Raw genomic sequence first — 26,780 nt, 5'->3', positions numbered from 1 at the left:
TGGCTCTGAGGTAACGAGGTAACTTCCACATGCCATGGTTGCAGCCCTAAAAAAAAAAAAAATATATATATATATATATACACACACATATATATAGAGGGAGAGAATAAAACGCTGAGAGAGATTATATTTGGACAGTGACTGATATTAAAGGCAAATTTTTCAGTGGGTTCTCTTCTTTTCTTTTGCTTTTTCAGGGCCACACTTGGAGGTTGCCAGGTAGGGGCTGAATTGGAGCGATAGCTGCTGGCCTACACCACCCACAGCCACAGCAACGCCAGATCCGAGCTGAGTCTGTGAGCTACACCACAGCTCACGGCAGTGCCAGATCCTTAACCCACTGAGTGAGGCTGGGGATCAAATCCACTCCTCACGGACACTAGTCGAGCTCGTTACCACTGAGCCACAAGGGGAACTCCCCATTTCAAAATTCTCCTTAACAAATATACATTTGCTTAAAATCAGAAATGTTCAATCTGTTAAATTACCACGCAGATTTTTACAAAAATCCTTACCTAGATTTGCCTCAGGCAAGGCTCTCTCACTGGTCGTGGAGACGCTCAACGCAGGCAAGCTTACGCAGAAAAAGAGAAGAGAAAAAGGAAAAGCAAGAGAAGCGGGTTACCGGTTCCCGCAGCTGCTCCCCTGGGGTGCAGCCCACCCCTCCCGCCCTGGCCCTCTCTGCGGGCCCTCTTCCTCCCAGCGGCCGGCTCCCCACCGGGGACTGGCCAGGTCCTCCCCACGTCCCCCAGATCGTCCACGGCAGGGGCAGCGGTGGCCCTGTGTGCGCGGAGAGGAGGCCGCCTGGAAGGACTCGGAACGTCAACAGGCGGTGGCTCCTGTGTTTTACCAGGAGCGCCAGTGCTTTCCACACCTGGTAACCTATTTACTGAGCAGGGAGCAGGGCCCGGGCCCAAAATTTGCCCTTCAGTCCCCAGGAGCTGGGAACTCCTGCCGTTTCCATCCCGCTGAACTCAAGGCCCCAGACCCGAGACAACCGGGTGCACGGCCTGGGGTGGGGCCGTCCTCCGGACGCCGGCTCCGGGCTGCCGCGCCCCAGACTGCAGCGAGCACGTGGGAAAAGCAACTTCTTCAGCCCTGACGCAACCCGCACCTCGGGAAGCACGTCTGGGGCAGGGGGCTTTGGGGGACACGCGGCCCTCGCGAGAGCACCGCGGAGCCAGGCGCTGGCGGCGAGGTCCCGCACCCGGCCAGCGACGGCGTCACCGCCCCGAGACCAAGTGCTTGCCGGTCGGCTAAAGTCACCGAGGTTCCCACCGCGTAGGTGGCAAGAGATTCCCCAGCCAGCCAGCCAGCGGAGGCAGGGTCACAGGTCGCGGCAAGGGGTGGCGGGGGAACACCCTGCTCCTCTCTCAACCGGTTCTCACTCCGGCAGGGCGCCGCAGCTTGAAGGCCACGCCTCTCACGAGGCGGTGCCCGCCCCTCCCGGCGTCCGCCCCGCCCCGGGCCCCGCCCAGCGTCCGCCCCCGCCCTGGGCGCGCAGAGTCCCACTCACAGGCCGCTGTCCGCACACTGAGTCTGGGTGAGCCCCCGCTGACCTCGGGTCTCTTGGGACGGACGGTCGCCCAGTAGGCAGGCAGAATCGTAGTCAGAGGCCTGGGAGCCGTCAAGCCGATGTAAACAGGTCCGACCCTCTAACCCACGGGGGTCTAAGGGACGCCCAGCTGCGCCCCACCCCAGGAGCAGAGGAGCACAGGAGGAGGCCTCCCAGGCCAGAAGCAGGGCCCTGGGTGCAGACACTGCTGGCCGCTGCCCAGGCCCACTCTCCTGCCCTCTCCGCAGCTCACGGAGGGCTCCGGCTTCCCACCTGGCGTCCACACAAAGGTTTCTGGGAGTCACAAGCCCCGAGCGGCCTCCTCTTCAAGCCAGCTTTAGTGCAAAGACAATTTAGGTACGAATGGAGAAAAATCTACACATTCATAAGGCACGTGTTACGCGAGGTGTCATAGGTGTTTATTGCAATTCACAGGCAGGGTGAGGCCCCGAGCACGTGTTCTCTGGAGGCGCAGGGCTCCCGAGAGGTGCACGGCGCCCTTGGGGTGCACGCTCCCTGGCACACGTGCTCCCTGGTGCTGCCTGGCCAGGGGTCACAGTCTGGAGAGCTGCTCTTCATTGTCGCTGGGGCCCGTGCTGATGCAGCCCTGCAACACAAGCGAGAGGCGGTCAGTAGCCTTTCGGACGCCAGGTGCTTGTCTGCCCAAGTGCACGCAGGGGCTGGGGTGCCCCCTTGAAGGCAGGCAAAACCCTTAAATGGTTCCTCTGTGCGCTTCACAGGAGCACAGGTACAGCCCAGGGGTGCTGTGTCCCCATGCTCCAGCCCGACTCTGGGCTCCCTGCGGGAGGGCGCCTGTGCACGCGGTGGGGTGGGCTGGGGACCACGGCCAGCTCTCAGAGGACATGTGGTCACACACTCTGAGAGCTGCCACCACCTAAGGCTTGGGATTATACTGAAAAAGAGGGATGAGAATTTAGCGGACAGGAGTTGCCATCGTGGCTCAGGGGAAACGAATCCGGCTAGTAGGCTACTATCCGAGAAGATACAGGTTCCATCCCTGGGCTCGTGGGTTAAGAATCCAGTGTTGCCTTGAGCGGTGGTGTAGGTCACGGATGTGGCTCGGATCCCAGGCTGCTGTGGCTGTGGTTCCCTAGCCTGGGAACCTCCACGTGCAGAGGGTGCGGCCCCGAAACACAGAGGCAGCAAGGATGACAAGGCGATCTCTGCCCTTACCCCCCGAGTGAGGAGCCGGTGGAACAGGCTTCTCCTTCGTCTGGGGACTGGCAGGTGAGCGTCCTCTTCCGGGTCTTCCGCCTCTGCCTCCTCGATCTCACTTTCGTTGATGTCCTTGAAACATTCTGACTCGATCATCTGAAGCCACACACAAGTGGACACACAAGTGGCAGAGAGGCCACCCCAGTGCCCACCCTCGTCTCCTGCTTCCTCGCCTCTGCTGGGGGTAAGTCACTTGGCCTCCACGCCTAAGCCCCATAGCAGGTAACTCCCAGGGGAGCCCTGGCGCCAGCCGGCCCTGCTCAGGGGCAGGACTCTGGCAGCAGGCATGCGTCAGGGCCCAGAGGGCCACCTCCTCCCACCTCCTGAGATGGGACCAGGGGCCACTGCCACGCAATCCTACCTCCAACCATGGGCCTGCATGGCACATGCCACACACATGCACACACACACACGTGCATGCACACACACACACAGATGTGTGTAAAACGGCTCGGAAGATGTTTTAAAGCGGAAACTGTCCGTTCTACACACAAGGTGTCCTTTGGTCCTAACCAGCTGCCCTGCTGTGTTACCTGCCAAGGGCAGTACCTCATTCTGCCAGGGGATGGAGACACAGCCCGTGACAAACTCTCGGTAGAAGGCGGCGTCCGTGCTGTCCAGGTAGACGCCTTTCACCGAGGAGAACTGCTCAATGTCAAAGACGTTCTTACAATAAACGGCCTGCGGCTGTCACCAGGAACAGAGAGCCAGCTGAGAGGAGGCCCTGCACGTCCTGAAGCAGCAGCTGATGCCCGAGCACCTCCACGGCCCCCCTCTTGGCCAGACGCTTCTAACGGCTGCTCAGGGACCCTCAGAGCAGCAGGCCCTGCCCGTCTGCTCCAGCGCACCCCCTCCTGCCCACAAGCCTCCTGGGACCCCCAGCCTCCTTCTCCCTGCAGGGCAATGGCCACGGCAGAGGCGGGGGTAGAGCGGCGGCTGGGTGCTCTCTGGAAACGGCGCAGAGAAGGTGGGGCCATGGGCTGCGGACCACCACCCTGCCTCCAACCCTCGGCCCTTCCCCGCAGCACCTGCCCCCTGCTCCCCCGCATCTGCGCTCCTCTGGTGGCCAACCTGCCGCCCCTGCGCTGGACAAAGCCTGTGCCTGCAGCCCCGGCTGGTACTGCCCCGCTCAGGGGCCAGGAGTCGGGCCAGCAGGTGGGTGTGTCCAATCTGGGCCACCTCTGGGGCGGGACTGTACATGCTCCGAGTGCCAGAGCTAGTGCACAACACTGTCAGTCCCCAGGCCACGGGTCAGAGAGCAGCTGTCATCGGCTGCCTGTCACCACAGAAAGTGAAATGGAAGCCAAGGGACGGCCGGGCCGCAAGAGGTAGTGTGGGAAGATGGGGGGGCGTGCTGGGAACCAGGACCACGTGGTCCTGCATCTGCCTGAAAAACTGTTTCGGGGATGTGCTGGCATGGGTGCCCGGCTGCTCCTTGGCGACAGACTTACATCAGGGCAGAAAGGGGGCTCTAACATGGTGGCCTCCAGCCTCCTGAAGTTGATGTCCTTGAACACGGGGTGACGCTTGACTTCAGCCACACCTTCTCCCTTGCAGCCCAGACGCTGCTTGGGGTCCTTGGTGAGTAACTGTGGAAGACCAGATATAAGTCGATTTGAGCTCCAAGGATAAAAATCTCCATAACCAGGAATTCCCGTCATGGCTCAGTGGTTCGCGAACCCGACTAGCATCCATGAGGACACAGGTTCGATCTCCGGGCTCACTCAGTGGGTTAAGGATCCTGCATTGCCATGAGCTATGGTGTGGGGTTATAGATGCGGCTTGGATCCCACATTGCTATGGCTGTGGCGTAGGCCAGCGGCTACAGCTGATTGGACCCCTAGCCTGGGAACCTCTGTATGCCACAGGTTAGGCCCTAAAAAGTCAAAAAGACCAAAAAAATAAAATAAAATAAAAAACTTCCATAACCATAGTCACAGAACGGGGTGTGTGTGTGTGTGTGTGTGTGTGTGTGTGTGCGCGCAAAGAGCAGTTCCATCGACACCAGCAAAGTCACTTGAATGTCAATGCATCGACCAAACTTCATTACTTCAGATTTTACAGACTCAGAATATGTTATGCTTCAAAAAGGAGTTTGAAAACTAAAATTTTGCCTTTGAGCTATCAATAAATAAGGAGTTGGCTAAGTAAACCCTTAAGAAAAGTTTGATGATGTAAAAATCAGGGGAATTTTTTAAAGAAACAGTTTGGGACTTCAGAGACACTGCTCTCAAGGCAGGTTACACTGCTAATTAGAAACCACCTATTAATTTAAAAGATCACTAAGGACCTCAGATGAGACAAAAATTTAGCAAACCTAGTTCTAAAAATTGAATATTCTTTAAATTAACAGGAAGCATTTCTTTCAAAAGTATTCCTTCCTTATGTGTTCACATGGGCGGCCCCAGACCCCGCAGCAGCCGAGCGAGCCCTGCAGTGAAGCAAGTTTCCGACGTTTTGGTCCGGACGTATATGTCATGTTTACACTATAGCACAGTCTATTAAGTGTGCCACAGCATTAGGTCTAAAAATGTGCACACTTCACTTTAAAATAACGCTGCTGGGGAAAAAAAAAGCGACAACAGATTTGCCTGACACAAGGTGTCACAAACCTTTAAGTTGTAAAAAACACACCATCTGCAGAGCGCGGTAAAACTGAGCTGCCAAAAATTCAAATGGGGTCTTCCTCCACAATTACCCACCACGAAGCAACCCAGCAGGCGCCGCCTCCCGCCCGGAGGGGACTCCGGCTTCTTCTTACCTGCTCTGCCACACCAGGCCTGAGGGTCCCACCTGACTCGCTGCAAAGCCCTGGCCCTCTCCTGCACGTCTGTCCCACCCGGACCCGCCTCCCCGCCCTGCGCCCTGCGGAGCCGTCTCCCACCCCCTCGACTGTTTTGCTTCCTGTCAACTCTGAGAGCACTGGGGTTGGCGGTAGAAGGGGCGGGGTCGTTGTCCTCTGCCTCGCAGCTGCCCAAGGGGCTTAGGACAGAGCCCGTCCCGTGGGGAAGCTCAATAAATCCTTGCTGAACGCCAACGAGTCTGAAAACGTGCTCAGAAAACCCTGTACTGGCTTAAGAGCAGCAGTGACCAGGAGGCAGGGATCACAGGGCAGAGAGGAAAGCCTCTCTGCTGCAAAGGGGGGCTGCATGCAGGTCGTCTCCCGCTGAGTTTCCCGTGGAGTCGGCCAGCTCCGAACAAGGACCCAGCCCCCTCCCCTGGCAGCGGCGCCTCTGGAGAGAGCACGCGGCGACGTCCGAAACCCGAGGGGACGCGCTGGCCTTCGTGTTGGGAGAGGCCCTCTCGGTGGCGGGTCAGAAGCGGGCAGCTAGAAACTGAGCCCCCGCCCCTGCCCGCCCGCCCCGCCCCCAGCAGAGGCCCCGCCCCCGCCAAGCCCCGCCCCGCCGCCAGCCGCGACCCACCAGGCTGCAGATGGCCTTGGCCTCCTGCGAGAACTTCTCCGAGTACTTCTCCGCCTCCTTCCTCACTCTCCGCTCCACTTCGTCCCGTCTCACCTTCTCCTTGAACTTTTTGAAGGGAGAATGTCCCTGGATCATCTCATAGATGAGGCAGCCAAGTCCCCACCAATCCGGGCTGAAGGTATAGTTTTCATTATTGAGAACTTCTGGAGCTACAGGACAAAGACAGGAAATTTAAATTAAGTTAAATTTTGGTTTTAAATTTCCTTAGACTTACTTCCAAATAACACCTCACATTTGATATTTGCTACGACACGGCTGAACCCTGGACAGATCTAAAGCGAAAGAAGGCAGACACAAAAGGCCAAACAGTGTGTGACTCCGTTGACATGGAAAAGTCAGAATGGACAGGTCCACGGAGGCAGAGGGCAGACTCGGGGCTGCGGGTGGGGGGACGAGTTGGGTGACCGCTGACGGGCGCGGGGCTCTTTTCTGAGGTGATGACAGTGTTGTTTCTGAGTCACCTCTGAGTAGACCGAAAGCCTGAGAACCGTCCAGGGACACTGGCCACCTATTCCCGGCAGAGCCACGACCCCCAGTGGCGGGGACAGCAGCAAAGTGGCCGCGGGGTGTGCGTGCAGGGCTCAGCACAGGCCCTCGGGCTCTCTCTGGTGGGGCTGGCCCAGAGCCGCGAGGTCCTCCCTCTGGAGCTGACTGCAGGCCTCGACCCCTTCAGCAAGGCTTGAGTGCATCTTGGATGGTTGCATAAGGGGTGAGAGGCCAGTGTGCCGGCAAGACGGGCAGCCCGGGGCACGACCTCCAAGGCCTGTGCTTCCCGGCAGCGGGTCGGGACTGGCCTCCAGGTACCTTCACCCGTTGTTTCTCTGTGGCCTGAGGCCGGGGTGGAGGCTCGCTGGAGAGGCCTTCTACCTACCCATGTACCCCAAGGTTCCGACTCTTCCGTGAACCGTCTTGTCTTCCGGGATCTGCACGGCTAAGCCAAGATCTGAAATCCGGATGTGGCCTGCAGGCGGTCAAACACATTACACAGTCACGGGGGGGCCCGCCACTTTAACGACAAAAAAATGGGAAAAAACTCTGGGTGGAAATGACAGCAATTCCTACTTAGAAACATTTAAATCTAAAGTTACATGTGACTTTTACACATTTAGTAAAACCCCACACAGTGCACTCAGTTCTACCACCAGCCCCGCTACTGATCAGGAGGCTTTTAACCCCACAAACACTGGATAAGACAGAGCATTACGTTTATTATTTGGCTTCCCTATAACCACCAGACACATAGAGAAAACTATAATGGAATACAAATCAACTTCACAACAAGCCCTTCCTGCCCCACCACCGGTAGGCTTACATACGGGGACAACAACTAATCAGTTATATGGAGTTTTTCTCGGATGAACAAATGGTAATGGAATCAGGAAAATCAGAAATAAAATGAAGGAACTTGGATTAAACAACTGTGCTATGTGTGAATACTTTTATGGAGGAAGTTTAATAGTAAATTCCTTGTGAAAATAACAAATCATAGAAAACATTCTTTTGCGTGTCTGGAAAGATGAAGCAACCTGTTCAAAGAAAGACAGTGTCCCACTTACGCCCCATTGTGTCCCAGGAGGAAATGAATGAATAACCAATAAATATTTGAGGAACATTCAAAACCTCTACCACACCCTCCAAGGCACAGAGAGGGTTTTTTTGTTTTTGTTTTTCTTTTTTTCTTTTTTTTGGTCACATTTGCAGCATGCAGAAGTTTCTGCGCCAGGGACAGAACCCTCGCCAAAGAAGTGACCTGAGCAGCTGCAATGACAATGCAGAGCTTTAACTGCTAGGCCACTAGGGAACTCCAGTTATGCAGCTTTTATGTACTTATGTCTAAGTAGGTGCATGTGGTGAGATTTTATGCATCCTTAGTATTTTTTTTTTTTTTTTTGTCTTTTTGCTATTTCTTTGGGCCGCTCCCACGGCATATGGAGGTTCCCAGGCTAGGGGTCGAATCGGAGCTGTAGCCACCGGCCTACAACAGAGCCACAGCAACGCGGGATCCGAGCCGCGTCTGCAACCTACACCACAGCTCATGGCAATGCCGGATCGTTGACCCACTAAGCAAGGGCAGGGACCGAACCCGCAACCTCATGGTTCCTAGTCGGATTCCCTAACCACTGCGCCACGACGGGAACTCCTAGTATTTTTTTTTAATATAAAAAAGTGATTTTTTTTTTTTAAGACTTTGAGGTGAAAAGTAAAAGTACTGACAAACTGACGAAGACTCAAAGCTTGCGAGCAGGGGCGCACGCAGGTGTGGCACCTTGGCAAGGAACTGGAGACATCTGGCAAGAGTGCGCGTGTATCGAGCCTTGGAATCCATCCCAAGGAAAACAACAAGACAGAGGAGGTGACACGTGCACAGGGCTGTGTGCTTCAGCAAAGGCCTGGGGACAGCCAACCACCCCTCGGTGGGGAGCAGGCAGATCTAGGTGGGTCTCCCGCAGGCAGCCAGACACAAAACCCCGGAAGAGCTCCACCTCGTGCTGAGAGGGAGCGCTGCTGAAAAAAAGCATTCCCCTCGTGGCTCAGCAGTTGGGAACCTGACTAGCATCCCTGAGGACGCAGGTTCCATTCCTGGACTTGCTCAGTGGGTTAAGGATCTGGCATTGCCATGAGCTCCGATGTAGGTCGCAGACGTGGCTCACATCCGGCGGTGCTATGGCTGTGGTATAGACCGGCAGCTACAGCTCCAATTCAACCCCCAGCCTGGGAACTTCCACATGCTGTGGGTGAAGGCCTGTAAAACAAAACAAAACAAAAAGAGCAACGTGAAAAAAACATAGCGTCATTATGTTACTGTCATTAGGAGAAAAAGAAAAGTTAATGGGAAATGGAAATATCGCTATGAATCCATGATGAGTATTTTCTTTAAAAAGCAGCAACAGACGATGACAGGATGGCAGACAGCAGGATCCTGAGTGAGGCTCATCTACTCCCACAAATACACTGAAAATGCAACTACACGTGGGACTCTGCGCAGGAAATTGGTGAAAAACTGACAACAGACCTCAAGATTCTGACAGAACAAGAAAAACATTACAAAAAGGAACAAGAGACTTTTCCTCTGTCTGCTGAACAGGTCCAGGAAGAACGGAAACAGGGCCACCACGCGCCCTCAGCACCCACACCGTGGCCTCCCAACGCCACTTCCCACACAGGACCCAGGCCTCGGGAGCAGTGGGTGATCCCAGGCCTCGGTCGGCCCAGGACGAGGTAATCCCGGAACCCCCCATCACGCCCGCTGGCCAGAGGTGGGACAGTGTGAACATGAAAAAGAATAACGACCCCAAAGGCCTGAAACATCTCAGTGCTTCCATCCTCAAGTTCATGGTGATACCACAACAGAGACGGGAAACCTCCCCGCCACCTCAGAGAGCGATGGGGAACTAACTCAGGCCTCTGACAGGAGTGCACGCCTTCCAGTGTCTCACCTGCTTCCCCTGAACAAGCCGGTGAGCAAATGCGGATGGAGCAAAGTTCCTTTTTACGAATGAACTCCAACGAAAAAGTCCAAAAGGAATGACAGCAGGAGAATATCCTCATTTTATAACCCCCGGAAAGGAAGTCTCGACACCCCGATCATGCAGTGAGAGGCGGGGGTGCGGACGCGAAGCCTGGTCGGAACACTCAAAACCACGGCCCAGCCTGAACACACTCGGCCACCCCACGCCTCCTGATGCGACAGTACAGGAGGACACCCCAAGGCTGCTCACCCACAAGCACACCTGGACCACCCCAGCCTCCACCTGATGACTGGCTTACAGGAAAACCCGGGGCTGCGAAGACGCTAAGTCCAGCCAAACCCAGAACAAATGTCTGTGCGCTAGACCGTCGGGGCTGCCAAAAGCACATGCCAGGGGCCTTAAACAACGGACATTTATTTCCTCGGAGGCTGGACATCCGAGATCAGGGTGTGGGCGAGGGCGCGGGCAGGGCTGGCCTCTCTCCTTGCCCGCAGATGGGCACCCTCTCCGTGGGTTTTCAGGCCTGTTTTCGCTCTGCGTGTCGGCGTCCTCATCTCCTGTTCCTGTCAGGGCACCTGCCAAACGGGCTTGCAGCCCACCGTCAAGCCCTCGTCTAACATGTATCAGACCCTTAAACACGTGCGCCATCCTGAGGGGCTGGGGGTCAGGTCTGCACCACACGAATTTCGGAAGGACACAGCTCGACACACAACACCTGCTTCGCCAGCAGGCAAAGGAAGGGAGGAGGAACCGATGAAGTTAAAAAAAGACCCAACAAGAAATCACCCAAAAGTAACAAGGACGTCACTGGACAGTCAATATGAAAACACGAAGGGGAGCTCCCTGATGACCTAGTGGTTAAGGCCCTGGTGTTGTCACTGCTGTGGTGGCTCAGGTGGCTTCTGTGGCTCGAGTTCTATCCCTGGCCTGGGAACTTCTGCAGGCAGTGGGCCTGGTCAAAAAAACAAACAAAAAAAACCAAAAAAACAAAACCCCAAAAAACCCAGTAATGTTTTTAGAATAAAACATAGAATGAATATTTTGTAGTATAGGCCAGAGTTCCTTAAGCAGAACACAAAAAGCACTAAATATAGCAGGAAAATAATTCCTAAACCGGAAAGTACTAAAATTAAGAATAAGTGGAATCTCTTCTTCCAACCAAGGGGGAGAAACAGAACCCGCTCTTCCGCTGAAAATAGTTCAAAACACGGTCACAACACACGGTTGGACACGGAGGCCACGGCGGCGGAGGAGCATGATGCGAGAGCAGAGAGACCGGGAGCCGGGGCCGCCTCCTCCCGCGCATGCTCCCCGCGAGCCATCTTCAGGGCCCGGCAGGGGGTGGGGGGGGCCCGGCAGGGGTGGGGGGCCGGGGGGGGGGGGGGCCCGGCACGGGGTGGGGGGGGCCCGGGCACGGGGTGGGGGGGCCCGGCACGGGGTGGGGGGGGGCCCGGCACGGGGTGGGGGGGCCCAGGAGGAGCAGGCGGCTGCCAGGAAGACGCCGGCCAGCCCGTCGGTGGGGAAAGTCCTGCAGAGGGAGGTCCGGGAGACCTGCACTGACTTCCCTTGAGTCCTCTTTTCACAAAGGGACGGCTAGGAGTTCCTGCTGTGGCGCAGTGGGTTAAGAATCCGACTGCAGCGGCTCAGGTCACTGCAGAGGCTTAGGTTTGATCCCTGGTCCAGTGCAGTGGGTTAGAGGATCAGGTGTTGCAGCCTGGCATAGGTCACCGCTGCATCTCAGGTTGGATCCCTGACCCGGGAACTTTCATGCACCACAGCAGTCATTAAAAAAAAGAAAAAAAAACAAAAAAGGATTTTTTTGGTCTTTATGTTGAGGGCCTCACCCAAGGCATATGGAGATTCCCAGGCTAGGGGTCAAATCAGAGCTGTAGCGGCCGGTCTACACCACAGCCACATCAACACGGGATCCGAGCCTCATCTGCAACCTATACCACAGCTCATGGCAATGCTGATCCTTAACTTGCTGAGCAAGGCCAAGGATCAAACCTCCGTCTTCACGGACGCGAGTCAGGTTCATTTCCGCTGAGCCACAACGGGAACTTCCAGACAGGCGTTTGTTACCCCGAGAATGGGGTCGCTCCCTGCCCAGGACCACAGGGCACTCCCGTTGCCAGGGACAAGGCCGCCTGGGCTCCAAGGTGTGCCAAAGGGACACCACCAAGGGCAGCCAACCTCCAAGAGAGAATAAAGCAAAATGTGGGTGCAGAGCAAGAAGTGCGGGGGTGGGGGGGGGCAGTGCGCTTGCTTTTGCTTTAACGCGCTCCTAGGACTCAGCTACGGCACATCACGGCCTCTCTTCTTCCCGTGCGCAGAGGAGGGACGGAGATGCCGCTGTTTTATTTTCACAAGAACACACGCCAGGGCGTGTCTCTTGCTGTTGTTTCCATTCTGCACTAACTGGCTGAGCCCACATGAACTTTCTGCCCTGTCCCTCCTGGCAAAGCCTGCGCTCGCGACAGGAGACGCTCCCCACTCACCGCGGTCATCGAGGAGAATGTTCTCGGGCTTCAGGTCCCTGCAAAAGAAGGACGACAGCAGAAAAAGGTCAGTTACTCGGCACTGGGGTTCGTGAGCTCCCAGCAGGGGGACCCAAAGACACCTCCAGGCTCCGGGGATAAACGTCAGGTCAGGGTGGACCCTGCAGCCCGCAGACGCCAGGCTCTGCCTCTGAGCCGCTGGCGGGCGAGCGGCCTCCGCGACAGCAGGCTGCAGGCCACCACCCACAAATACCAAGAGCATTTATCAGGCTGCTCTGCAGCCACCGACCTTCCCGTCTGTTTCAGGAGAAAGAAGAGGGGGCACTGATTCACGCTCCTGTACCCCCACCCAAAATCTCCCCCCACGTGAAGCGCCAACAGAAGCAGCAGATTCCAGCTGGGGAAGAACAACGAACTCGGTTCCCCTGGCTTTCTTCACAGATGACACGACTCTCCCTGCAGAAAACCCTAAGGGATTCACATTAAAACTTCTAAGGCTGGAGTTCCCGTCGTGGCTCAGCGGTAACGAACCCGACTAGCATCCACCCAGACGCGGGTTCCATCCCTGGCTACAGCTCCGATTGGACCCTTAGTCTGAGAACCTCCATATGCTGCAGGTCGGGCCCTAAAAAGCAAAAAACAAAAACCAAAAAAACCCCAAAACTTCTAAAACTAATAAGAGTTAGGCAAGGACACAAATTCATTAAACAGAAATCAATGGAATTTCTATATCCTAGCAAAAAATAATCCACAATGAGACTAAGAAAACAACTGCATTTGAAACAACAACAAAAAGAATCAAACACTTAAGAATAAACTTAACCCATGGAGTTCCCGTCGTGGCGCAGTGGTTAACGAATCTGACACTGGGAACCATAAGGTTTCAGGTTCGGTCCCTGGCCTTGCTCAGGGGGTTAACGATCCGGCGTTGCCGTGAGCTGTGGTGTAGACTGCAGATGCGGCTCGGATCCCACGTTGCTGTGGCTCTGGCGTAGGCCGGTGGCTACAGCTCCGATTAGACCCCTAGCCTGGGAACCTCCATATGCCGAGGGAGCAGCCCAAGAAATGGCAAAAAGAAAAAAAAAAAAAAAAGAATAAACTTAACCCAAAAAGTACAAGACTTACACACTGGAAAGTACCCGACGCTGCTGGGAGAAGTTAAGGCACATCTAAAGCAGAGACAGCCTGTGCTCAGAGCTTAGAAGGTGCGCGGCAGGGCAGTCGACATGTCCCTCATCCCCAAATTGACCTAATGATCCAATTTACTCTTTAGCAGGCAATACACACACTTTTTCAGAAACAGTCAAGCTGATCCTAACATTTACATGGAAATTCAAAGGACCCAGAATAGCCAAAATATCTTGAAAATAAAGAACAAAGTCAGAGGCTTCATACTTCCCCACTTCCAAACTTATTCCCGATGTACAGTAATCAAGACCCCTTGGAGCTGGGAGGGGCACAGACCAACGGGAGAGAGCTCAGGGCGCAGAAGGCACCCTGCCCCCTGTGGAGCTCCAGCCCCTGGCAACCACCTTTCAACCCTATTTCTATGTGTCTGACTTTTTTTTTTTTTTTTTTTTTTGATATCTCTGGTTCCTTTAGATGTACACCCAGAGGGGGACTGGTGGATCATATGGTGGTTCTATTTTTATTTTTATTTTTTTGCTTTTTAGGGCCGCACCTGCGGCATATGGAGGGTCCCAGGCTAGGGGTCAAATCGGAGCTACAGCTGCCAGCCTACCCCACAGCCACAGCCACGCCAGATCTGGGCCATACGTCTGCCCAACATCACAGCTCACGGCAACGCCAGATCCTTAACCCACTGACGATGCCCACTGAGCAAGGCATCCTCATGGATCCTAGTCGGGTTCATTACCACTGAGCCACGAAGGGAACTCCGAATTTTTAATTTTTTGAGGAACCTCTATACTGGTGGCAAGCGGTTTTTCCACGGTGGCAAAATGGAAAACATTTTCAGAAGCCAACTCTAAAATTTTCAGTCTTTTTGTCCTATCCACCTGTATATTTAGCATACATTGCTATGCAAATGCCTTACAATTTAGAAGAACTCACACTATCAAAATAACAGACAGCAAGCCCTGCCATGCCCAGGGAGCTGCCCACCAGCCCGGCTGGGAGCCCTCCTTGGTGGCTGGTCGCCGTCTCGCTGAGTGAACCACAGAGGAGAAGAGCAAACAGAAATGAAACACTCCAGAAAAATTACGTCTGGAATAAAAGCCCTCTAGGACGCTATGGCTTTGACTAACTTCTTAAGCTTCTCTCCAAACAAATAACAGATGCAGGCACAGCCGAGGGCCTGGCAGGCGACAGAAAGCCAGGGCAGGCTTGCCCCTTCCTTCCCACTCTCTACAAATGCTCTGCTCACTTTCTCCAGGATGCAAACACAGCTCTCGTCTCCCCAGGAAGCACCACCCTCCTCCCTGCTGGGGTCTGCTCAGCCACATCCCAGGCTGCAGCCTGAGTTCCAGCAAGCCTCCCCCACCAGGCCTGGGCCTAATGTTTTTATTCTATGGCCATACCCATGGCAAAAGGAAGTTCCCAGGCCTGGGCAATGCTGGATCCTTTAACCCACTGCACCTGCACCAGGTCGAACCTGCGTCTCCCCAGCGACTGGAGCCACTACAGTTGGATTCCTAACCCAGTGTACCACAGCGGGAGCTCCAGGCCTGGGCCGAATTTGAAGCACTCGTGCTGGAGAGACTTCTAGGCGCCCATAACATTTAACTGCTCACGAAATGTATGGGGCTCTTTGGTGGCAGGGGGGAGTCCTTGGCTGTGCTGGGGCATTGGCCTTGGTGCTTCCATGGAGGCCCCTTGAAAGCCCACGCCTGCCCCCGCCTCCAACTCCGCTCTCAAGGCAGCACCGCAGGCAGGAGTCTCTCCACTCTGAGTGTAACACGCTCTGCCCCAAGGAAGCTGCAAGCTCAGCCTGAGGCTCTCCTCTTGCCTTCAGACTCTGTTGCAACGGTAAAGCACTGATTTATTTTCCTTTTTTTCAGGGCCGCCCCGATGGCATGTGGAAGTTCCCAGGTTCAGGTCGAATCGGACCTACAGCTGCCGGCCCACACCACAGCCACAGCAACACGGGCTCCGAGCTGCGTGTGCAACCTACACCACAGCTCACGCAACGCCGGATCCTTAACCCGTTGAGTGGGGCCAGGGACTGGACCCGAATGCTCATGGACATTAGTCGGTGTGGTTACTGCTGAGCCATGAAGGGAGCTCCGAGAGTAAACCGATTGTACTGCAGTCTCTGTGCAAAAAGGAGGACCGCCGTTCCAGCACCTGGTCTGAGAAAGGCCGTCGAGCGGCTGTCTCTGGAAACAAGGAAGAGGACACAAAAACCTTTCCCAGAGGCCGCAAGCAGGCCCTCCTGTGGTGCGACGGGATCTGCGGTGTCTCTGCAGCGCCAGGACACAGATTCAACCCTGGCCTCACACTGTGGCCAAAACATAAAGAAATAAAAGGGGGAAGGGACAGACCATTAGAGCCTGAAAGCCACTGGTCATTCATTCAACAGACACTCAGTGGGCACCTCCTAGGGGCCGGTGTTGTAGACACAGTGGGGACAAGACAGCCTGGGTCCGGTTCCCCTTGCATGTGGGCTGACCCACGTTCCCCCTGCCCAGCCAGAGAGCCACCAGCCTCCATCAACAACTCACGCTGCAGCGGGGGGCGGGGGGGGGGAGAAAGCCCCTGACCCAGCCGTCCCTACAAGGCTCCAGGCCACGTGGACAGGAAAAGCGAGAAGCTGGTCCGAAGTGGACTGAGTAAGACAGAAGACGTCTCAGAAGCTTACCCAGGGTGACCAGCCCCCGGGTGTTGCCAAGCGGGTGCGGGGGTGCTGTCAGGGAGGGGCCTTCGGGGAAGGACATGGCACTAACTCTGAACCCTGAGCAGGGGATTCTCAGAATGAGGTGGGAGGGGCCGCGGGGAGGAAAGGCCTGCCTGGCCCCCAGGGTCCCGGACCAGCGATGACAAGATGGCATGACCACGGCAGACCCGCGCCACAGAAAGTGTTGTCATCAGCCTGGCGGTGGGGACTCGGGCCTGACTGGCAGCAGGGAGACAGTTCAGGGTTCCGCCTGCAAGCTGTCCCAAGGAAGACAAGATCTAAGCCACTGACCCTAGAAAAGAGTCAGCTGAGAAATATTCAGGAGGCGTCTGGTGACCAAATCCGGGGAGGACTGGAACTAGATGGGGAGGAAGAGGGCAGAGGAGAGAGAGACCCCGGGGGACCAAGGGGAAGCGCCAGGCCGGACATGCCCGCCAGGGACCGTGACAGACGTGGGGGCGGGAAGGGCTGGCGGGCAGAGCTCAGAGCCCAGACTCCAGCCTCTCAAGGGTGGGCGAGGGGCCACTGTCCCTAAAACTAAACCGTGATCACGCTCAACTAATCCCAGCTACGATGTTTAATAGTCTTCACTGAATTCTAAGATGGAAAAGGATTAAAATATTAAAGACATGTTATTTTGTTAGAACATATTTCACAATCCTTAGCAAAATGTCTACGAATCTTGGAAATGGGGTCTTCTCAGGCTTCGGAGAGTAGCAGGAGCACATGTGGTCCACGTGACAAGTTACACACGACTTACTAGAGACATGAGAGGGTTAAGCGGAAAACCACGGCCCGCCTCTGGTTTCCGAGCACGTGAGAATCGCTGCCAGGGCTTCCCGGCGGCCCTCCCGCCCAGGCCCTGAGCGCCAGCAGGAGCCCCGAGGCGCCCCGCACGCTGCGCCCTCACCTGTACACGATCCTCTCCCTGTGCAAGTCCCCGAGGCCGCAGCACAGCTCCGCGGCGTAGAAAACCGCCCTCCGCTCCTCGAAGCCGGGCTCGCCCAGGTTGTAGATGTGAAACTTCAAGTCGCCTCCGTTCATGATGGTCAGCACCAAGCACAGGGCCGCTCGCGTTTCGTAGGTGTAGCACAAGCTGACCTAAACACAGCAGCGTCCAAAGCCAGAATACAAAAACCTGCTCATTCACGGGGCATTTACTGTATTTGCTAACGACATGCACATGATCCGGAGTTCCCATTGTGGCTCAGCAAAAAGGAACCCGACTAGTGTCCATGAGGATGAGGGTTCGATCCCTGGCCTTGCTCAGGGGGTTACGGATCCAGTGTTGCCGGGAGCTGTGGTGTAGGTCACAGACGCGGCTCAAATCCCCAGTTGCTGTGGCCGTGGTGTAGGCCTGCAGCTTCCATCCTGGGAAGCTCCATATGCCACAGGTGCAGCCAAAAAAATGCAAAAACAAAAACAAAACAAAAACAAAAACAAAAAACATCCATGCTAGATTTGTCCCGAGGACAGCAGTACCACACGCCTCAGGAAAGGGCACAGGGCATCAGCTGAGCCTCTGCCTGCCGAAGACCTTACGGCTGGTCCGGACCAGACGCTGGAAGGAGAGGACGTCCCGTGTCTAACGGGGTGACGGCAGCACTTCACCAAGTCCCCGAGGATCTTGACTGTCAAAGCCAGGTCGTTCAAAGCGCTACGGCCCTTGCAGAAGCCCACCTGGAGCCCGCAAGACACACCGCCAGCAGCGCAGGCCCTGTGCTGCACACGCCTCCAGCACTGGTGGAGGCGCAGTGGGCTTCCTGCGGGGCTTCTGCCTCTTCCAGCCGCGCCTGCAGCGTGTGGAAACGCCTGGGACAGGGATCGACTCTGAGGCATGGCTGCCGCAACTCTGGATCCTTCACCCACCGCACTGGGCAGGGCTCACACCCGCATGGTGGCAGACACAACGCCAGGTCCTTAACTCCGTGCACCACAGCGGGAACGCCTCTTATGATGTTTTTAATTTGAATTCCTCTGCACACGCAAACATAGGAATATGTCAAACATTTTAATGTACTTATTTTCCATTTGGACTCTCTTCTGTGAAGTGCCTGTTCAAGTTTTTGCCTACTTTCTATTGCTCTGTACGTCAATTTACACACACACACACACACACACACACACTTCTCTCGATTTTGTTTGGGATTGCATTTAATTTCTCTAACCTACACCTTCACAGCACAGAGTTCGAAACCCATGAACATGGCACCCACCATTTACTAATTTTTTGTAGTAGCATTTTGTAGTTTCCAGTGCAGAAGTCTTACGTATTTCATTCGATTTTTCCCTAGATTTTTTTTGGCCACACTTGCAGAATGTGGAAGTTCCCAGACCAGGGACTGAACCCGGGCCACAGCAGTGACCCAAGCCACTGCATTAACAATGCTCCCTAACCCGCTGAACCACAAGGGAACTCCCTGGCTCCCTGGTTTCTGCCTAGATTTTGAGGTTTCTGATGCTACTGTAAATGGTTTCAATGAAAATTTTCTTTCTTTGCCTTCGTTTTTTAAAAAGTATAGTTGATTTACAATGTTCTGCCAGTTTCTGTTGTACAGCAAAGTGACCCACCCGGTCATATGCACCTATGTATACACACACACACACTTGCTCACACTAGCCTCCATCGTGTTCGAGCACAAGGGACTGGATGCAGTTCCCTGTGCTGCGCAGCAGGGCCCTCATGGTTCCTGTCAGATTCGCTCCCGCTGAGCCACCCCATCCAGATGGAATAGTTTGCACCCACCAACCCCGAACTCCCCGTCCGTCCCCTCCCTCCCCTCCCCTGCGGCAACCACGAGTCTGTTTTCCACGTCTGAGAGTCTGTTTCTGTTCTATAGATAGGTTCATTTGTGGCGAGTCGATTCCACATACAAGGGCTCTCCTATGGTATTTGTCTTTCTCTTTCCGACCTACTTCACGGAGTACGAGAGTCTCTACTTGCGGGCATGTTGCTGCAAATGGCATTATTTCGTCCTTTTTATAGCTGAGCGGATTCCACTGTGTGTGCATCACATCTTCTTAATCCGTCTCTCTGTCGACAGACACTGAGGTTGTCTCCATGTCTGGCACATACCTAAGTGCCACGAACATACGGGTGCATATGTGTTTTGATTATGGTTTTGTCCACAAATACACATTCAGGAGTGGGACTGCTGGGTCACGTGGTAGTTCTATACGTAGTTTCTGAGGTGCCTCCATACGGCTCTGCACAGTGGCTGCACCAGTTTCCATTCCCGCCAGCAGTGCAGGAGGCTTCCCGCTTCTCCACACCCCCTCCAGCATGTGCTATTTCTAGACTCATTCATCATGGCCATTTTGACCAGCGTGAGGTAGTACCTCATTATAGTTTTGATTTGCATTTCTCTAATAATTAGTGATGTTGAACATTTTTTTTCTTTTTTAAGGGCTGCTCCCGCGGCACACGGAGGTTCCCAGGCTAGGGGTTCAATTGGGGCTGTCGCCACCGGCCTTCGCCAGAGCCACAGCCATGCGGGATCCGAGCCGCCTCTGCAGCCAACACCACAGCTCACGGCTGCACCAGATCTGAGTCATGTCTGTGACGTACACCACAGCTCAGGGGAACGCCGGATCCTCAACCCACTGGGCCAGGCCAGGACTGAACCTGCATCCTCATGGCTGCTGGTCAGGTTCACTACCACTGAGCCACAGCGGGAACGCCCCCATCTTAAGACTCTGATGTCCTTTTTAACATTTTCATGTTTACCCTTTTGCTGTTCCTTGGGTTTATCATCACTTTCACGAATAGGGTTTTTCCCTTTTTGATCTGTGTGTTGGCTTATTTAAGCGATTACTTTCCAACTGTGATTTCCTCCATCCTGTATCTTCTTATTTCTTTCCTGTTTAGAGGTGACCTCTCAGTACTTCTTTTAACATGGGTCTGGTATTGCTCTATTCTTTCAGTTTTTTGTTTGTTGGACACATTATTTCTCCTATTCTGAATGGTAATCTTGCTGGGCAGAGTCCCCTGGCTGCAATTGGCCCTTTTAGAGCTACGGATACATCTTACCCTGCTCTTCTGATCTGCAGTGCTTCTGCAGAGGGAACAGCTGAGAAATTACCCCGTGTGATTAACTTTTTTTTTTCTTGCTGCCTTTAGAATCTTCTAACTTCTGCCATTTTCATTATAACGTGTCTTGGCTTAGTTCTGTCTGGGTTCAATCTGTCTGGGGCCGTCTGTGCCTCTTACATCTTGCTATCCGTTGCCTTTAGATCTGGGAAGCTTATCAGTTCCTCACATGTATTTCCATCTCCTTTTCTTTTGCTTCTCCTGGAATCCCTATTATGCATAGATTGGCAGGCTTTGTCTTATCCCACAGATCTCTTTATACCGCTTTCATGTTTGTCCATCGGGTTTTCTGTCTGCTGTCCTGACGGGTGTTTTCCATTACTCTGTCTTCCAGGTCACTTATTCATTCCTCTGCACTAGTCACTCTGCTGTTCAATGCCTTTGACTCAGCTTTCATCTCTGCAAGTGAACGTTCCAATTTTGTTGGCTCCTCCTCATAGTTTCTGGTTCCTTTCTAAAGTAATCTGCACCACTGTTCACATCTGTTCTTAATTCCTTCAGTATATTTCTGTTGTTGTCTTTTTAGGGCCGCACCTGCGGCACATGGACGCTCCCAGGCTAGGGGTCAGATTGGAGCTGCAGCTGCCAGCCTACACCGCAGCCACAGCAATGCCCGTTCCTTAACCCACTGAGGGAGGCCAGGGATCGAACCTGCATCCTGATGGATACCAGTCAGGTTCATTACCACTGAGCCAACAGGAACTCGTCCTCCAGGGCTTCATTACCTCCTTTTTAGACTCCGTGTCTGTTAGTTTGCAAAGTCCTGCTTCACTGCTGATCCTTCAGGGGGATTCTCCTGTTCACTTACCTGGGAATGGTTCCTGAGCTTCTTCCTTTTGCTTATACTTTTCCTATTCTGTGAGGTTACAGAAAATAATTATCTGCTGTGGTCTTGGAGAGGATTTAAACGTGGGACTGTCCCTGGGAAGCTTGTGAGGGCTTCCTACTGGGTTTTTTGGCATGAGGGCTGCTCTTGGTTTGGATGCCTGCTGCCTCTTTCCTTAGTGTGTGCAGGCTGTCATCCCCCAACAGGGAGTGTGCCCGTGTTCGGCCTGTGCAGGCTTCCAGGGAGATGGAGGCGATGGGCAGGGCCTGGAGGCGGTGCCTGGTTGCCAGGCCCTTGGCAGTGGAGAGGACCCACGGGCAGGTGGGCATGCAGGCCTGGTTGCAGCGCCCTGGGTAGTGGCAGTGACCTCAGGGAGGTGGAGGCGGTGCCCAGAGCCTTCGGCAGTGGCGATGGTGAGGCGTTTGTGTTCCCGGGGGGTCGAGGGCAACGGGTGGTGCTTGGCTGCAGGGCCCTCCTCTGTGGCGACCCCTGAGCTTGGCTGGGGCCACAGGTGGTGCGGGCCGAGTCCAGCTCCGGAGTCCGAGTGGCTGCGGCATTCTGCACGGCCCGGGAGCCTGCACAGAGAAAGCTGTTCCTCCCGGGGTCCCACCCTCCTCCTCTCGTTCCCCGCCCCCCCGCCCCAGTGGCGCCTTGCTTCTCCTGCTCTGAGCTGTGCCACACGGCGCCCTCGCCCCTCAGGCTGTGCCCACAGGGCCACCCCTAGTCCTCTCCCCGGAACCAACCCCTGGGGCCTTAGTCTCAGCGCCCAGTCCCCGCCCGAGCATCTCGGGCTCCCGAGTCCGGGCGGTGGTGCACGCGGCCCGGGGGGGTTTTGGGGAACTGCCGCGCTTTTCTCCGGGGCTCCTTCCCGGCTCAGCTCCCTCTCGGGATGCTGGTCCCGTCCTCATCGCCCGCGCTCTTTTGTTGCAGCCGTCATGTGGAGGGTTTCCTCCCCTTTGGAGGGCTGAGGTCTCCTTCCAGCGCTCAGCAGGTGCCTGTGCAAACCGCCCCCCGCGTCGGTGGGTTTGCCTGTGTCTGTGGAGAGGTGAGCGCCCCGTCTACTCCTCCACCTTCATCCTGCCTCCTCCAAATTTTTATTTTATTCCCCCTCCCTTTTGGGCGCCCCACAGTATGTGGAGATCCCCAGCCGGGGATCAGAGCTGAGCCAGTTATGACCTACCCTGCAGCTGTGGCAATACCGGATCTTTTTTTTTTTTTTTTTTTATCTTTTTGCCATTTCTTGGGCCACTCCTGTGGCATATGGAGGATCCCAGGCCAGGGGTCTAATCGGAGCTGTAGCCCCCAGCCTACGCCAGAGCCACAGCAATGCAGATCCGAGCTGTGTCTGCAACCTACACCACAGCTCACGGCAACGCCGGATCCTTAACCCACTGAGCAAGGCCAGGGATTGAACCCAAAACCTCATGGTTCCTAGTCGGATTCGTTAACCACTGAGCCACGATGGGAACTCCAACACCGGATCCTTTAACTCACTGTCCTGAGCCGGGGATCGAACCTGCATCCTGGGGCGGCAGACACCATTGACCCTGTTGTGTCATAGGGGGAGCTCCTAAAAATGTTTTCATCTTCTAATTACTTCATACTCAACTGGTGTCATATTTAATAAGGTGGCCCACTCATCACCCGGTCATCTAGAGGGCCTACACACACGCTCACGCTGCGGTCGGGGCGGGGGTGGGAGGAGGAAGAGGTGAGCTCAACAGAGTCAGGACCTGCACCTGCTGATCGACCATGAGCAGAGAGGCACAACACAGAATTAAGGGCAAAGGAAACACTTCTAGGTTCCCTGTGGGAGGCCAAGAATACAGAACAAGCCATAACCACTTCTGTCCCTCTCATGAAGCCAGACTGTAGCTGCTGGTGTCCCGAGGCAGTTACGCAAACACGTTCACAACAGTTCCAAGAAGAGCCCATCTTATTAAGACCTTCACGGACGGCACGCGAGACCGACGCACCATGCACATCAACTCGTGCTGTTAAGTGGAGACGACGGTTCTGAAGGCCCCTGTTCTGGAATATTTGTCCCCTAGCACAAAGCAGCTGAGCTCAGCGCTAAGAAACAAAGGACTTGGAAATCAATGACACTACGAACTATTTCACTTGATTTTATTTATTTTTTTGGCTGCTGCTGCTGTGGCATACAGAGGTTCCGGGGCCAGGGATCAAACCTGCACCACAGCAGTAACCAGAGCCACAGCAGTGACGACGCTCGATCCTTAGCCCACTGAGCCACCGGGGAACTCCTACAAATCATTTTATAAACTGTCTTTCACTCTCTCCCTTCAAACCGCAGAGGATGTTACAGGAAACACGTCATTAGGTGGGGAGAAACCGGACCGGGAGATGAGAACCGCACTGCCCAGCGCCCAGCCAAGAGCCAGGCCCCCCTGGGTTCGGTCGAGGCTTCACACAACCGGGAAGAGGAGCCAGGACAGCAGGAGGCCGCCCACACTCAACTCAGACACCAGGGCCCGCACGAGGGCGAGCCAGCGGCAGGCCCGCTGAGACGGCGCGGGGACAGGAGCAGGCACCTACCACAAACCTGCTGTGCACTTTTTCTAGGAGTGTTTTTTCATTGAGGGCCATGGCTTCCCCTTTCCTCCTCTTTATTCTTTTCTTTTCCAGCTTTTTACAGGCATACATTTTTCCTGTAGCTCGCACTTGACAGGCACAAACCTAGGTTAAAAGAAGAAAAAAGGGTTTCTAGGTACCTGAGAGCTCTGGGGCTACAAAAGAAACGGTTTTCTCGAAGACAGTTCCCGCTGGTAAGGAGCAGCCGGAGTCTGCCGGGCCAGGACCTCAGCCCCGGACACCAAGCCAGCTCTCATTAACGGCATCAGCTTCCAAGGCCCCCTTGAACGTGTATGTGCCAGAACACGCACCTTGCTCTGCCCCCACCTCTGGCCACTGGGGAAACTGGGCTTATAACATACAAGAGACAGTATTTTATAACCTCCGCTTTGTCTTTTTAGAGCCGCAGCCGCGGCATGTGGAGGTTCCCAGGCTAGGGGTCCAATCGGAGCTGTAGCCGCCCGCCTTTGTCACGGCCACTGCAACGCGGGGTCCTTAACCCACTGAGCACCCAGACGGGTACCCGTCGGGTTTGTCTCCGCTGAGCCAGACGGGAGCTCCCGTAACTCTTTTTACCTTACGGGGTGACTGTTTCCTCATTAAACGCTCCTTCAGAGCGTGACTATGACGGCGCTGAGGTAACCACCTCCCTTCCGTTGGGGCCTGGCCCCTAAGCACCTGCCAGCGCCACCTCTAACTGCAGGTAAACGCCTAAGGCGGGAGCGAGAGGAAACGGGCCAGCCGCTGCCTCCTCCTCCCCGCCAGGGAGGCCGGGTCGTCACCCCTCCTGAGGACGAGGCCCAGGTGGTGAACCCAAGGTCGCACAGCTGGGCGATGGCATGGGACCTGATGTCAGGCCTGCCCGCCTCCCAGTGACTGCACATCCCCCATGCTCCGCGCCTCTAAAGCCACGAGCAGAGATGCCCACCAACGCCCTTTCCCCCGCACTGGGACTAGGTCTGCATAAGGGAACACGAGGCTGTGGACAGAGTAAGGCCCCATGTTTGCCTTTCAAACCCACTGCGAGAAGGGCAGGTGCCTGGGAAAAGTGAAGGCGCTGCTGGAATCTGGGTGGAAAGGGCACAGGCGTCTGCATCGGTCCCAGCGTCCCACCGGCTTCTGGCCAGAACGGACTCTGCGCCCCCTCTGGACAAGGCGCGCGGACCCAGAACTCATCTGTGAACAACCAGTGGTTCCTCTGTCCACACACACGCTTGTTTGGAAGTACAAGGAAACGTGTTAAAAAGTAATCTCTGAGGAGTTCCCGTCGTGGTGCAATGGTTAACGAATCCGACTAGGAACCATGAGGTTGCGGGTTCGGTCCCTGCCCTTGCTCAGTGGGTTAACGATCCGGCGTTGCCGTGAGCTGTGGTGTAGGTTGCAGACGTGGCTCGGATCCCGCGTTGCTGTGGCTGTGGTGTAGGCCAGAGGCTTCAGCTCCGATTCGACCCCTAGCCTGGGAACCTCCATATGCCGCTGGAGCGGCCCAAAGAAATAGCAAAAAGACCAAAAAAAAAAAAAAAAAAAAAAAAAGTAATCTCTGAAGTCATACATCACGTGAGTCAAGTCCTTTCCCAGCAGGGGCACCTCCTCTACAAACCAAATATGTGGCTCTAGGGAGACCTCATCCCTTGTAAACACAGACCTCTCTCCTCTGCTCCGCGCTCTGGGCCTGGACGTCGCGAGAGGCAGAACGCGTGAACTGCAGGGAGCAGATAATGTCCTGCTCCAGGAGGCACGTGGACAGAGGAAGGGCTCCTCACGGGAGCTTCTGTTACGAAGGCTCACAACAGGCCTTTGGCCGGATTATGCAAAATATCCTCCACGGTCTCCAGACCCCCCCACAGAGGCGCACCCCTCGGGTTCTCCCGAAGCAACAGCTACGGGACCAAGGTCCTCCCAGGTGGCACTGCCAGCGGATGACAGGTCTCACTGGTGCGCTTTGCTCTGGAGCCAGCGCTCTAAGTCATGCTAAGGGAGCTCGGGTGGCTGTGGCTGCGGCTGTGGCCTTCGCCTGGATCTTGGGGCACACGTGACTTCGATCACACACGAGCCCTGTGGCCTGCTGCCGGCTCGACGTACCGGCTCAGTTCCGGGGCCCGCCTGGCCCTGGAGACCGAGCAGGGTCACTCCAGAGGACTGAGGGACAGGCAGCAGCTCCCACGTCACCCAGACAGAAGTGCAGGTGGTCCCTGTCCGCCCAGCGCAGTGGTCCCCATCGAGGAGAGGACAGCCGTCACGTTTCAAGACCGTCTCTCATGAACGTGGGGGTTGTATCTCCAGGACTTTCCCAAATGTACACATTTTCTAGCACATTTCAGTGTAGGTACAAGGTACCTATATGTCCAAACAGAGTTAAGCTGAAGAAGCATATTTAACAATACACTCTATTCCATCAACTTTGAGGCTAGTCCTAGTTATAAAAATGGAGCAAAAGGAGTTCCCATCGTGGCTCAGTGGATTAAGAACCTGACTAGTATTCATGAGGATGTGGGTTCGATCCCTGGCCTTGCTTAGTGGGTTAAGGATCCGGTGCTGCCGTGAGCTGTAATGTAGGTTGCAGACACAGCTTGGATCTGGCGTGGCTGCAGCTGTGGTGTAGGCCGGCGGCTACAGCTCTGATTCAAGACCTGGCCTGGGAACCTCCATGTGCCACGGGTGTGGCCCTAAAAAGACAAAAAAAAAAAAGAAAGAAAAAAGAAAGAAAGAAAAAGGAGTAACAGAAATCCCATGGTATGGGAACAGAATAATCTTTTTAACCAGGACAAACTTACCGAGTTTGAAGACTGAATATGGGAAAACAATTTCTTAAGATACATAAAGTGCAAAGGTAAAAGCACAGAGACAGTCAAAGGTTTTTCCAGCTCTCTGAATTTTTTCAAAGCCTGAGGCAAAGTACCTTCATTCAATCTTAATTCTCAGGGTTGCTAAAATTATTTCCCAAATGCAGGCAGGGATAAGTGCCTTGGCACAGCTGACCCACGACCTGACACGACGCCTTTCAGGCATCTTGCCATCAGCTTTTCCAGAAGACACGGCTCGTGACCACTCTCTATGGCTTACCTCTCCGAATCCGCCTTTTCCTAGAACTCTGTAGTGTCTGAATGTCTTCTTTGTTACTGGTTGCCTAATCGATTTAAAAAAAGGGTCAGGTCTCACATCACATTGTTACTTT

General features: G+C 54.9%; 1 protein-coding gene across 7 annotated transcripts in view; it reads right to left on the bottom strand.

Moving 5' to 3' along the window:
- GRK4 (G protein-coupled receptor kinase 4) overlaps positions 1,942 to 26,780 on the bottom strand; it is a 54,431-nt gene continuing 29,592 nt past the window's right edge. For 4 of the 7 annotated variants that reach the window (XM_005666504.3, XM_013978503.2, XM_005666505.3 and 1 more), the window contains 10 exons: positions 26,669 to 26,732; positions 23,570 to 23,710; positions 17,008 to 17,198; positions 12,242 to 12,279; positions 7,145 to 7,234; positions 6,214 to 6,422; positions 4,243 to 4,380; positions 3,341 to 3,478; positions 2,750 to 2,887; positions 1,942 to 2,162 (listed from right to left, as the gene is read on the bottom strand). In XM_005666504.3, coding sequence (XP_005666561.1) covers positions 2,109 to 2,162; positions 2,750 to 2,887; positions 3,341 to 3,478; positions 4,243 to 4,380; positions 6,214 to 6,422; positions 7,145 to 7,234; positions 12,242 to 12,279; positions 17,008 to 17,198; positions 23,570 to 23,710; positions 26,669 to 26,732 — 1,201 coding nt within the window. In that variant the 3' untranslated portion in view covers positions 1,942 to 2,108. The remainder of the gene's footprint in view (positions 2,163 to 2,749; positions 2,888 to 3,340; positions 3,479 to 4,242; positions 4,381 to 6,213; positions 6,423 to 7,144; positions 7,235 to 12,241; positions 12,280 to 17,007; positions 17,199 to 23,569; positions 23,711 to 26,668; positions 26,733 to 26,780) is intronic. The other 3 variants (XM_021100940.1, XM_021100943.1, XM_005666506.3) reach the window with 3 other exon arrangements.

This window comes from Sus scrofa, chromosome 8 (assembly GCF_000003025.6).
Source record: "Sus scrofa isolate TJ Tabasco breed Duroc chromosome 8, Sscrofa11.1, whole genome shotgun sequence".
NCBI lineage: Eukaryota > Metazoa > Chordata > Mammalia > Artiodactyla > Suidae > Sus > Sus scrofa.
This window is presented reverse-complemented; position numbering and strand designations above follow the sequence as displayed.